Source organism: Lonchura striata, chromosome 11, assembly GCF_050655825.1.
Source record: "Lonchura striata isolate lonStrDom1 chromosome 11, ASM5065582v1, whole genome shotgun sequence".
Lineage (NCBI taxonomy): Eukaryota > Metazoa > Chordata > Aves > Passeriformes > Estrildidae > Lonchura > Lonchura striata.
Genome location: NC_140713.1, coordinates 24702339 through 24716158, shown reverse-complemented (window position 1 = coordinate 24716158; position 13820 = coordinate 24702339). Strand labels below are relative to the sequence as shown.

Sequence of the window (13820 nt, the reverse complement as noted above, 5' to 3'; positions counted from 1 at the left end):
AAAGCTCTGGCATATTGCACCAGTGTTAAATCAGTGTATGCACAAGGCCTTTCTTTCCAGGTGCGTTCCATAAGATGTAGTGGCTTGTTCTCAGCTCCATAATTAAAACCAGGATGAAGGAGCCCTCCCAAGTCTAGAAGCACATGAGCCACTTTGTGTTCCCTTTAGAGCACAATGGGAAATAACCCCTGATCCTACTCAGACCAAGGTTTGGTAATGAACCTGAAGCCCAAGAAACTCCTTTCCCTCTAGGAAATGTGAAGATGCCACAGCACATGATGCAGGCAGGAAAAGGGCTTCATGATTCATGCAAATGTCATATTCTTTCTTCCTAGCAAAACATGGTTTGGTTTCTAACAGCTAATGCCTGGGAAGAAAGCAGTTTTAAATAACAAGTGTGGATTGCTTAAAAAACAAATTCTGTTTCAACATGCAAGTTATTAAGTAATTTATCCACGATTTTTTCCTTCTCAAAAAAGGTGATTCAAAATTCTTCCCTGGGAGCTTTGCCACTCCATGAGGCTCTCACTGACCTGCAGCTGGGGTGAGCCAGCTCTTCTCAACTACCAGATGACAACCAAGATGCAGCCCCTGGACACTGCACGAGCTGCTGATTCCAGCCCTTCCCCAGCCCTGTGCTGCTCCTTTTCCTGCCCAGGAAAGCCCACCACATCTCACAGCCTAAAGCTGTGGAATCACAGCACGGTGTGGGTTGGGAGAGACCTTGAGAGATCACCCAGTCCCAGCCCTGCCATGGCAGGGACACCTCCCACTGTCCCAGGTGCTCCCAGCCCCATCCAGCCTGGCCTTGGGCACTGCCAGGGACCCAGGGGCAGCCACAGCTGCTCTGGGCACCTGTGCCAGGGCCTCACCTTCTTCCTTTAATCTACACTAAACCAACCCTCTTTTAGTTTAAAACCATCATTCTTTGCCCAATGCAACACATCCTATTCGTCACACTCTTATTTTCATATTAAGCCTTCCAAAACCTTTCACTACACATAAAAAAGGGTTAAGACAGACAGAGTTGGTGCTTTGGATGACTTCCATTCCCATTTTCTGTCCATGAAGGTCAAGCACTTCACTGTGGACAGCCCAGCCACGACCGTGGCTGCCTTCAATATTCATTCTCAACCAGTACCCAACAGAGGCAGGAACTAGGCAAAAGCTAGCATAAAACCCTGCAAAATAATATTAATATCATCTTACAATAAAACTATCTGCCTGCCAAGCAGTCCTGATGATTCTGCTCAGTGCAGTCACTTGGGAGACTGAGATATAGTTGAATTTTGAATGGAAATGTTGGAGAGCTGGCCATCAGAATGAAATTCACCTTTACCACTCCCAGTGCCACGTTTCAGCAGTGATATTAACACTGATGTCTCCAGGAGAACTGTACCCTTAAATTCCAACTACCTTAACTGTCAGCATATTAATATTTTATCATTATCATATTTATGCAGAGAAATGCTCCTCACAATTATTTTGGTCTTTTCTCTAGAAACTTAATCATTATTTTCAATCAATTAGCCAAGCTGGAGGCAATTTAAACCCTTCACCAGAACTTTTCCGTGGTCTTCCTCCTCAAAACACAGGATGAATTGCTTAATACATCCTTTCAATTAATGAATTCATTTTAATTCAGTTTATTCACACTGCAAGTATTCATGCCTGTACATTTCACATACACACATTTATTAATCTGATTGTTACCAGACAAAATACCCTCTAATCTAGCACTTCTGTTTTTTTAAAGGAATAAATGTGGCAAATCCTATGAATCTACTCCAACAGATCTCCTGAGGAGTTTGGCCTGGTCCTGTTCTCAGGGCAGACTTTGAAAGTGAAAGTGAGACCACAGAAACCGGAGTCTCTGCCCTGAATCACCACCAATTCATCCACTTCTAAAGAGGCTTTCACAAATTCCAAGGTTCCACAGGAATATATTCTTTCTCTTCCTGGCTTTTAACAACAGCTGTCTCTTTAGGGGCAAATGCCACTTCCATTCACCACGGAGCACGGCACTTTTCCTTGCTCTTTTCTTTAAGCCAAAAGTAAATGAACTCCCTTGGCTGAGCTCCACCAGGCTGGGAAGTTTAAAAAACTCCAGTCACTACGGTGACCCAGATTTGTAAGGCCAAGTCTCCATATTCCAATGGCAAAATTAAGTTTTCTAAGATCTTGGCCACTTCTTATCCCAGAGTGTTTATTTCCAAGGACAGCTCTGCTACCTGGGAGTTTTCCTGCAGTTCAGTCTGGCCTGAGACACATAAGGAAAAATATTCCACCTTCTTCCCCTCTGCACTCACAGAACCCATGGATTTCCCTGGTCAGCCCAGTGTTTTTGGGGAAATCCTGTTCTGTTTTTAGACCAAGATCTCACATATTCTTTCAGAGTTTACAAAACCTCCATGAGATCACACAGCAGCACAGTTCTTGTCTGTCCATCAAGCTTTTCCTTCTGTAAGGGCAAGCCTGGTCCCTTGGAGCTGGGGGAGGCCCCTTCCTCATTCCAAGCTGCCCATGGTCTACCAGGGACTAATATTTTACTTTATTACCATTGATTTTGGCTGGTGAAAACCCTAAGGCCAGAGGGCACCATGCCTAAGAAGCAGCAGCACGCTCAGGACATGTTCTCAGAACTGCTTTTCACAGTGAAATTTTAAGTATGGAACTGCACTGACCCTGGGAATACAGACTCCAGGCTCTTTCCCTTTGGGATATGAGAAGTTCATCATCTTTGCCATCAGTCAAATTTTAATATTCACCGTTGCTGTGATGAACGTCAGAACGTACTGCAAGCACAGACATAAAAGTGAAACCAAAATGCACTCCTGCCTCCAAAAAAGCCCAAAATAAAAGAGCCAAATCTATCCATTTGACCACTTTAAAAGTGCTAAAGAAGCAACAAGTTAAAAAAAAGAATTAAAAAAGAAATGTATCAACACACTCTTGCAAACTGATGGAACTGTCCTCTTTAAGCAGCTACTGGAATGCATTTAGTGAAGAGTGTGAAGTGGAAGATGAGGGGCCACCACCCAGGCGTGCCCACGCAGACACACGCACACGACCCAGAAGCACAGAGAGAAACAGCATTAGAGATTTATTTCTGAAAAAATCAAATACAGAAGTGAATTCACAAGGAAAAACCAAAAACTGGTTCACCATATTGTCTTAACATTTCATTAAAAAGTAAAGCAAGTGATAATTTAAATGATGAGAAATCCTAATGAGACATTAACCGTTAGCTTCCACTCCCATCCCTATCTCTATTTGACAAATAGAGCAGCAGGTGAAGTGTACAGACTGAAATCCTTACATAAAATCCTGCAAAAAAACATTCAGGGTGCACCAACTCCATTCTGCCTTTCTTTTTAAATACATTTTCATTGCCATTTTATAAATGGAATTGTGTGGCCTTTAGGGAATTTCACTTAAAGAACAGATGAGCTCATCAGCGCTGCATTTAATTGCTGCAGGAAAGTTTAGCTTTATCTTCTATATAAAGATTAACAAGTCTAATGAGAACTTATCACAGAATCATGGAGTGGTTTGTGCTGAAAGGGAACTTCAAGAGATCCTGCTCCACCTTCTGCCATGGACAGGGACACCTTCCACTATCCCAGGTTGTTCCAAGCCCTCCTGTCCAACCTGGTCTTGGACACTTCCAGGGATCATGGGGCAGCCACAATTCCTGGGGGCAGGAAGAACTTATCCTGGGCTAGGACATGACCGGGACAGCAGAGAACAGAGGGGTTTATGTGAGAACCTAAGCAGGACATTTGCCGGGGCACAGGGGCACTTTTATTAGTTTGGGTTTACATACTGAGATAGAATGTTTTTTCTTTTTAATTTAAAAAAAAAAAAAAAAAAAAAAGCAGATACCAACCCATTTCCTGCTTTTGAGTTGCTTTTGCTGTCCGTGCTGAGCTGAGAAAGGACATAGTGAGGCGCTTTGGCACTGTCGGCATCAAAGATATCCATGTTGGACTCTTCGCAATCCCGGCGTTTGATCCCTGGCCTCTGCTTTGGGTTGCGCTTGCGCGATTTACGTGGCACCTCAGTGTTATCATTGTAGGAACTGGTACTCATGTTACTGAAGTTGGAGGGTGAATCCTCCATCCACATACTGCAGCTCTGTTCTGACTCCAATCCACAGCCCTCATCCTGGCAGGACATCCGGCTGTTGTCCAGCAGGTCCTCGGGCGGTGGCGAGATGTAGAGGACAGTGTGGCGCTTCGGCGTGGCCGGGTGCTGCTGGGCTGTGTGACTGGTTATCTGCTGCTCACTTACCCCTCGGGTACTTACCCCCACGGCCGCGGAGCAGCTCTCCACTTGCATAGCCTTGCTGTCGGTGACTGAGGTAGAGTAAATGGTAGGGCTGGAAGAGGTGGTAAAGGAGCTGCAAGCACCGCCCATGGAGGAAGAGGAGGGAGCTGAAGAAGCATCTGCGGTGTACAATTCACAAGTAAATACAGGACCCGTGGCGCGGCGTGCGCTGGCTATAGCAGTCCCAGTGAGATCAAGGTGATTTAGGAACCGATTGCTTTCCCCCGAGAAATGTTTGGAATTTGGTTCAGTTTTGGAATGGAAGTGCTTAAAGCAACACAGCCTAGCCGATGCTTTGGAAATGTCCAAACAAGTCTTAGCACGATCCACTGTAATCAAATTTTTTTTTACGACTTAATGTTAATTCATACAAATGGCTGCGAGTAAACAGAGCTTTCATTGCCTCAGCTGGACTAATTATTGGTGTAGAAGCCATTTTGTCTAAAATAGCCCCAAAGCAAAATGCTTATAATCCACATTCAATGCCAATTAAATAATTTATTGTTGGAAATTTTTAATATTTTTTTTTTTTTTTTTTTTGAAAAAGATGGGACTGTGCTTAGCCACAAAATATTAAAATAAGTTTCTAACCTATGAAGCAGAGAACTACAGGTCATTTTTAATGCAGACACTCCCTGCTTCAGAGGCAAATCCTGGAATAAAAATATGAGAAAATAAATGAGAAAAAGAGCTGCTGATTATTCCATCATAAATGAGAAATAAAATATAAAATCAACTGAGTTGGTAGGCAAAATGGAACTGGTATCAGTCACTATGAGCGAGCTGTTGATTTTGAAGGTTCAAAACAGGGATGAAACATCTGTGTTGGAGACGCGCTGATCCAAGCACTGGGAATTTCTGTAATTTGACTTCTTCAGTCACTGGGACCAATTTCTCTCAGACTTTATGGGTCCCTTCCACAGGGACGGCTTGGGACAGACCTCTGGAAAATTCACATTAAACGGGAGATTTCCAACACTGTGACTGCAACTTCTGCAGAGGTCCCAGAGTTCAATTAGGTTTAGAAACATGAAAATTATTACACCAGACCTCTGAAGATTTCTGGAGAACACCATAATCGTTGCCACTGAAGAATTTTAATGGACAAATCAATGGATTATGTCAATTCAATAACCCAGGGGAAGCAGGCCATGCAAACATATGTATTTATTTCAATCAGCTGTAGCTCATTGAGGAATAACTGGATTTTATAGTCAGATTTTAGCTTTCTGTGAGGAGACCCTGTTTTCTGTATTTCTGCACTGCCACCCACACCTGGTAAACCAGAAGCACTGAAATAACCTAATTTTGGAAACAAATTATACATTAAATATGTACATAATAATACAATATGTTTGTTCAGCTACTTACTGCTGTCATACAGGTAATCTCTATTACCAAGAGGAACATGATGTTTTCCTTTTTGCTGCTTGGGATTCTTTTAAAATCCAAAATATCACAACAGTCTCTCAAGACAAATTAAATATTTAGAGACTGCTGGAGTATTCTATACAGTTTTAGTTATTTAAAAGTAACAGAATGAAGTATGTTCAGTCACGATACATACATTTAATTAACAGTAAAACTCAGCCAACTTGCCTATACTGGGAGTATCAATGACTGATAATAAAGAAATTTTAAACCATTACTGTTTCCTACAGCTTTCCTGTGCTAAATGAATGTAAAGCAAATTACGCCACTTCAGACTGTCAAATTCAGAGGTCATCAGTTTATCAGTAAACTACTCTACCTTCCCTGAGCCTCCCAGTGAACCAGGAGCAGCTGAATGATACCAGTTCCATTTTCCAGCTTGTTCTTTGGCAAATACAGTGGCTGAAATTGGAGAATTCAGTCACTTTGCATTCCAATTTAAAGGCAAATTTCTCCTTTCCACATCATGCATTAATTCAATGCTTCTTTCAAAAACATTTATAGGATTGGCAAGAACTATCAAATCTAGATATTCATTTCAGTGACAATATTTAGGAGCTGATTTGCAGCCACTTTGAGTTGAGACAGCCCGGTGCTATTTGGGATGTTTGTTTTGGTAATGAGGATCGTTTCCATCCATCATTTCCAGCTGCAGAGAGAAGCAGGAGTGTGCCCAGGGTCCCTGGAGCAGCCGGGGGCTGGCTGCCAGGAGCTGCCCAGGAAAGGAACTGGGGCAGAGCCCGAGGCAGCGCGGGCACCTCGGGGTCTGTGGGATGGGCACTCCTGGAACAGGCAGCAGGGCTTCCACTGCAGGGCTCCTCCTCCAACAGATTAACACCAGGTTTGGCACTTCACAGCAACCTGGGAGTGTGAGAAAACCTTGCACACTCCGGGCTCAGCTCTGCGTGCGCCACGTGCACCAAGCACTGCGCTCAGCTGCTGCTTCACTGCATCTCCTGGCCAGGAATGCAAAACCTGCACCTTTCCCTCACCTCCCTAGGAGAAAAAAATAAATATATCACTGAACCAAATATATCACTGAGCTAAAAGAGCTGGTGATGGCAGTGTTGTTTTAGGGCGCAGCATTGGGAAATATTGTCATTATTGCAATGTCATCATTATTGCTCTCCAAAACAATTTCTTCTCCTTTTTCTAGAAGTCACATGTACGTGCATGTGGGCTTTTATACTTTTAAAATGTAAATAAACATTGTCCATTATAAATTGGTTATGTTCTCCTCCATTTACCAGAGATGCCCCTATGTAATCATAAGATTAGATTTTGGAAATAAACTGAAACTGAACAGTAATGGCAAGAAAACCTCTCTTTAGCCTTATATAATAAATTAATGCCATTACTATCCATAAATAAAGTACAATAAATATTACAGCAAATGGAATAAACTGGCTGTATTGGAACAGTCAAATATACATATTTAAAACCTTTTGGGGGCATAAATTAGAAAAATTAGTAATTGCTTCAGTAACATTTTAAGTTATGAAAATACTAAGAAACAGTGAAATCTGTGTTTTCTCAGAGTATGCAGGCCTTGAGCCAACTCATCTTCCTTTGAACTAATAAATAAACTGGGTCAATCAAATAAGAATTCACCACGTTACTGCAATGAATAAACAGTGCTCTACATGGCTCCCATTTGGGTCCATCATTTTATTCCAAAGCCAGTGACATTTGTATCTGGCATCCAAATGAGATTTCTTGGATGAACATGCTGCATTTTGGAAAATAAGTAATTCAGTAATTTAAACTTAACTTGTGCTGCTTTACAAGGTGAGAGCATACACACACCTTCCCCAGCTTAGAGAATTCCTTTTATTTTACTTTCTTTAGACACATATTAACGGGCATGGGCACAGGTGGCTCATGATTTGCAATTTAACAGTGCGTGCAATGACAAATACATATATGTATTTTAAGTGAGTAGGTACATTTTGAAATAGAAGACTGAATAGATTTCATTTAACACAGTCTCAAAATCAAACTTGCTTTCAGAGCAATGACACTGAACAGAAGCCAAAAGTTTATCATGGCAAGTGTGCAGCCTCAGGAATAGAAATGAAATGTGCACCAGCATCACAAGGTGAGGGTTTTTTTTTCCTCCTTTTTTAAATAAAAAATAAGAGAAAAGAATATTCCACATTAAAGCAACTGTGATCACCGTTGAAACTAAACCTCCTGAATCTCTCCACTGCCATCACTGTTACATCAAAAGGAGCTGGAAGAATTCAGATTTTGTTGCCTGTGCTACAAGTTTTTCTCCCCTAAGAGAGGCAGAATTGTATCAATCAGTCCAGCACAAGGACTAAAAGTAAGGGAGCACATAACAGAGAGTGTCCCTGTGAGCAAACCAGGGCAGGCTTTTTCTTCTCAGTACCAAAAAACAAAGAAAATTTATTACCTCCTGCATTAGCAACCAAGGCAATGGCATATTTTCTATATTATCCTTGTCTCCTGTGAAGTCAAACAAGGCATTCAGCCTCTTAAAAAAAAAAAAAAAAAGATTTGGAAAGGCAGGAGAGAGACAAAAAATGACTACTTGGCATTAAAGGAATTTTTTTAGGTAACACCTCTGTTTCAGCCTATCCTGAAATCCATGTTCACTCTTTTCAAGTACAACAAGGATTACTAAGTCCCCTAACCAAAACAGTCTCCTGATGACTTTGTTTTTAATTGCAAAAGTAAGTAATTTCCCAGACTGGAAATCTTAAGATTATAAAGACAAATAAATTGAAGATATTTCTGGTTTCACAAGTTCTCCAGTCACCTGTGCATGGACAGCCAGGACAAGCAAAAAGCCATCAAAGAACGAATTTTTTTTCTCAGAACTTCCCCTGCATTCCAGGGTATCCTCTATGTTCCGTGCAGAAAACAAGTGTCAAAAATGAAAACTCACCCACAGGGTGAGGGTTAAGTGGTGCATAAGCTTAACATGTGAAGCATAACTTTTATTAAGTGTGTTGATTTATCTAACATGTCATGTCCTTGCTAAGATTTTTTCATGCTAATTGGTTTATTTGAACCCCTGGACACAGAAGAACAATTTCAGGACAGACCCAGAAGGAAACTGCAAAATTTCCACATCAACCTTTATGTTGTCAAAGGTTTCCAAGGTAAAACCCAGAACTTACAAAGTGGCTGCAAACCTGCTTTCAACACCTCACATGCCAAACTTGGGGTTCTACTTTTCTTCTTCTTGTATTATTGATGTCATGTCAAAAACTTTTCCAAAAAGTTTAGTTTCAAATCAGTATCAATCCACTATTTAGAAATAAACAAAAAAAAATTAAAAAAAATTAAAAAAAAAAAAGAAAGAAAGAAAAGAGACTTATGAAGAAGTCTGAAAACAAGACCGACCTATACCCTGGGTGAGATTGGATGGGTTAAGTGTCTCTGGCACTATTTGTCTTCACTATTGACAGACACTGTCACACAACCCACCACTCGATGCCTGTCTCTGAATGGCGAAGCTAGAATGCAAGTTAAGTGTATTAATAGAGAAAAAAACTAGCATCCCAGCAAATATCATAAAGCAATCCAATTCACCAGTTATTAAACACACTCAGATTCAAGATAGGTAGGTTAATTTAATTTACATTAAGCCCAACAGTGTAAATTCCCCTTTACATTCCCATGCTGACCCAAGCAGTGTATTATTATACTCTGGGTAAATACATCAATCAATGGTTTTGTTATGACTCCCATTATTCAATTAACACTCAAGTTTAGGTATCTTAGGAGGACTTTGGTTAGTGGCTCACACACACCAATTCCATGGATCTCCGATCCTTCCCACTCAGTGTAAAAGGCAGATTCCAAGGAAGCAGAACTCTGGGATCCACAGCTGCTCTCTCCAAGCCCTGCCTGCCACCCCTCAGCACCGCCCCAGCTCCCTGCAGGAGAGCTTGGCATTGATGGATTTGGCAAAGAACACCTCAGTTCAAGAAACAGACTCTTTTCTCTTTTAGATACAGGGGTGGGCTTTTCCTAAGAAGTCAAGAACTGCTCTTGGCCTTCACGATGCTGCTGCAGAAGGAGATGCCCAAGCAGTGGCAAAATAGGATTGTTCTTGACCCTCACGGCCTTGGTTTTCCATTATTCCTTATGGAACAGGGAATTCTCCTGCCACAAAGTAGCTCTCAAGTCTTTCTAACCTAATAACAGCAGCCACCTAATGCAAGAAACTGTTTTAAGAATAAAACTTCATGGAATGATGAAATAGTTTCTGTTTGATTGAGCAGTTCTAGAAAATTTGGTTTACTGACTGTATGAAATTCATGAAGACTGATAATAAATTAAATTTAGAAAAAAGATGTGAACTAGACATGAAATTCATGAAAACTGAAAGCATACAATTTAGGAAAAAGATATGAACTAGACATGAATACCAATATAAATATGGAATTCTAAGGAAGATCATGGAGCAGGAAGGCCCTCAACACACACACAACTCCATACAATTGGAATATTCCAACTCAATTTAGAGAGAACACACCTAAAATGTTTCCATAAAATGGCAACAGTAAGAAAAATCTTTCTCTCTGGCATTTCCTAGCAATGCTGTCTCACCAGAAGACCCTCTGGAATGATGAAGGAACCTCTCCAGGCTAAGCTGACCCTCATCACAACCTGGCCTCTCCAGACTGGGCTCCACCACGGCTCTTTTGGGACATGAACTTCCAGGAGAAACACTTAAACCCGTGTACAGGAGCAGAAGGGCGAGTTCTGAAGGAGCCTTAGGGTCAGCTTGAAGTTCATTGTGTAGGAAACAAGTATTTGACTCGTGACTGCAGCGAGCAGACAGAAATCCCCGGAAGACATCCTCCTGGAAATGACAGGAAGGCATTTCCAACTGGGAGGGCGGTGGGAAGAGGAAGGGAAAAGCCTACAAAGAAATGGAAGTTTTTACAGGCATCGGAGACCAACTACAAAGAAGAAATTTTTTTTCTGCTCATTTGTTTACAACATGCAGTTGTAAGGCCAGAATAAGAAAACTGGGGACAGCACTGAGATCCCCTTTGAAATGTCTGGTAATTATTTCTGTATCAACAGGAAAAACTGACTAATGACACCAGGAAGGATGATAACTGAACAAAATATTTTCAGTAAAAATAAAAACAAAGGAGCCCAAGAAGCCACTCAGGGAAAACTAAACCAAAACAAACCCATCTCCTTTTGAGGCTTCATCAGAATCTTCCGTTAGAGAAGGATGAAAAAGCCTTATTTTGGCAGCAGAAAACATGGCCCCTTAGCACCAGTCTCTACCCTACAGGCAATGCAGGTATCTTTATCCATGCCTCTAAAGCAGCAATTCCAAATCAAAGCCTTGTTTTCATAATTAAAATGACCAAATATGCTTATGGCAACGTTTCAGTTACAATTCCAATCAAAAAAAGCCAATTACATCTGTTTGGGCAAGTAGCTTGTCCCTTTAATTAAAAATAAGTACAAAAAGAAGCATAAAATTGATCACAAAAAGATAGTTTCATCATTTACCTACTACTTTCCTAGGATGTAATCACAGTGCTTGGGAGCCAGAAGACTTCACTACATCACAGAGTTACTGTATCCCAGTATGAAGAATGCAAAAGAAGAGATCAGTAAATACATTTCAGTAGTACAAAACCTGTTTCCCTTCTGCTGCAGCAAGAAGACCACTCTGGAGAATTCCACTGGAGACTAAGAACTGGAAACTGGACAGCAATACAAAACAATATGGAAATATATAGATATATTTGCCTCTGTGGGAAATGGAAAGCAGCTTGAGAGATCATCAACAAGATGAAGTATCTCATTCCAAGTTTTGCTGCAGGAAGAACAAGGGATGGTGAGAAGGGAAGTGAGTTTCTGTAGCAGTTCACTGGGGTTCAGAAGGGTCAAGCATTCCTGGCACTGGAGATAGAAGATGAAAAAGCAACACTCATTTAAAGAATATGGTAGAAAATACTCCTGATCATCCCCCAAAGAGAAGAACCATGTGCTACCTACAAGCTGCAAAGACACTATTGAAAAAGGATTTAAATTGGCAGAGTCAATTTTAAGATTTTAAGGTTCAAGGTGTCTTGATCAACACAAAAAAATTGTTCAGGCTTTTAGAACCAACTGAGGAGAGACTCGAGCATCGCTCCTCGCAACTGGAGCTCACAAACACTGAGCGGGAGCACTGGGAAAGCTGCAGGAACATTTATTCCATGTAAAATCTCCAGGCAGAGCACACAATGACATTTCTCAGCATGACACCCTCATGCACTTCCAGAGTCTGGAGATGATTCATATTTAATGTGTTTATGGTGCTGCACCAGGCAAAATCCTCCTTTTCCTGTCCCCTGAACAAAGACCCTGGAATTCAAATAGCAAGCACTGAGAACAAGGTTTCCAGGGGTAAAACCAGATCTGTTCCCTCCCTTCTGTTTTCCAGAAGAACTACTGAATTAGAAGCTTGAGATAGCAGCTCAAAATCCCAGAGTTCTATGAAATCATACTTGTCTGATATTCAGAGTGGGTAATGACTCTTATGTCTGGTTTAATGAATAGAAGATACACCTTTATTAACAAATTAGTGAAAATCCAATCAGCAACATTCCATTTTCATACTCTTACAACTGTTCTGTAAATCATAAAACAAATTTCCAAATGGAAGAAGAACTAGAAGTCTGTTACTGTGAGGTCATCACTGCTAAAATCAGCCTATCCTGCTCCTCCAAAAAAACCAGGAGTTAACTGCAGCAGTATTTCCAACTTATAATATGATTTATATGGGACAAAACCCCACAGCAGGGTGACAAAAAAGCCTTGAGCAAGCTGAATTTCAGAAGATATTGCCTTACTTTGCGTTTCAGGAAGCAGAGAACAAGCTGTGTGAACTACTAGAGGAGTAGGAAAAAGCTCTGAACACTTTGGATCAATCCCTGTCACGGAATCTTCTCATTATCCAGAGTAATCAGATCTGTAGGGGAATTCTACATGGAGTGGCTAGCTGTTCAAATTAGTCCTTCCTTTTAAAAACAACAGTAAATGAGATTACATACAGCCTGATGCAGACTGAACTATCATTTCCATCTCATTCCTAAAAAAGGAGGTTTTAAGGCAAGTAAGACCAGATTAAAAAAAAAAAAAGGAATATTTACACAAAATGAGGGAAAAATTTCAGATACAACGTAAGAGCTTGCCATTTCTTCCTCCTTACCCTGTTCCTGTATAGCATCAGCTCCCCAAAAATCTGCCTACAGTCTGCTATTAAACACTTGATGTACGCAAATGAGAGTCAAAATTAATCTTTTGAAATGTAAGTGTAAAATGTGTTTGTCTCCCTGCACCTGGTTTGCACAAAGCCCAGGATAATTTTCCTCTAAAGACACCCCAGCCAGACCTCTCGTTACTACTCAAGGCAGGGTAGCAGACTGAAAGTGTGGTGGCAGCTTCTCAAAGATGCTGCAGAAATCCCACAACAATTAAAGAAAATAGTAAATCACCCTTTTCTCTACCAAGGGGGGACAGCTACAGAAAGAATACAGAACGTGCCACATCCAAACCAGCAATGGAAACAAAACAGGTCTCTGCTCCTCTAGGGCTTTGTTTTGTTGGGTGGGCAGTTTAAACAGAATTTTTGACACCTGTCACACCAGGCCTTTGTCCCAAGTCCCTCTCCTGGTCTCTTGAAGCTCCTCTAGGCACTGGAAGAGCTCTGAAGTCACCCTGGAGCCTTCTCTTCTCCATGCTGAATAATCCCAGCTCTCAACTTGGTATCAGCTCAGCCTTTGTGACCCTCTGTGGTCTCTGACACTGGAGAGTGTTCATAGGTGAATGATCAGGTCTTCTTTTAGTTTTAACAAGAAGTCTCAACATGGATTTTTAAAGTTTTTCATGCCAGAAACTTTCGCTGCAGTTTAACCCAAACACACCTAATGAATGCAGCTCAGGTTTTTTTAAGGATCTGGACTGGCTGTTGGCAGATGCCAAATACCTGGAGGCAACAGACTTTTAGTTCCATTCAAGTTTAAGTCTTTTCTGTTAGCTACAGAATTAATTAGCAGTTCAGGCCTGTC

At 41.2% G+C, this 13820-nt stretch overlaps 1 protein-coding gene across 5 annotated transcripts in view; it reads right to left on the bottom strand.

Annotated features, from left to right (window-relative positions):
* Positions 1–13820, bottom strand: part of NFAT5 (nuclear factor of activated T cells 5) — a 49833-nt gene that overhangs the window by 16320 nt on the left and 19693 nt on the right. For 2 of the 5 annotated variants that reach the window (XM_021526905.3, XM_077786403.2), the window contains exon 3: positions 3890–4448. In XM_021526905.3, the coding sequence (XP_021382580.1) occupies positions 3890–4448 (559 nt within the window). Of the gene's footprint in view, positions 1–3889; positions 4449–4920; positions 5062–9132; positions 9151–13820 lie in introns of those variants that run through there. The other 3 variants (XM_085590012.1, XM_085590011.1, XM_077786404.2) reach the window with 3 other exon arrangements.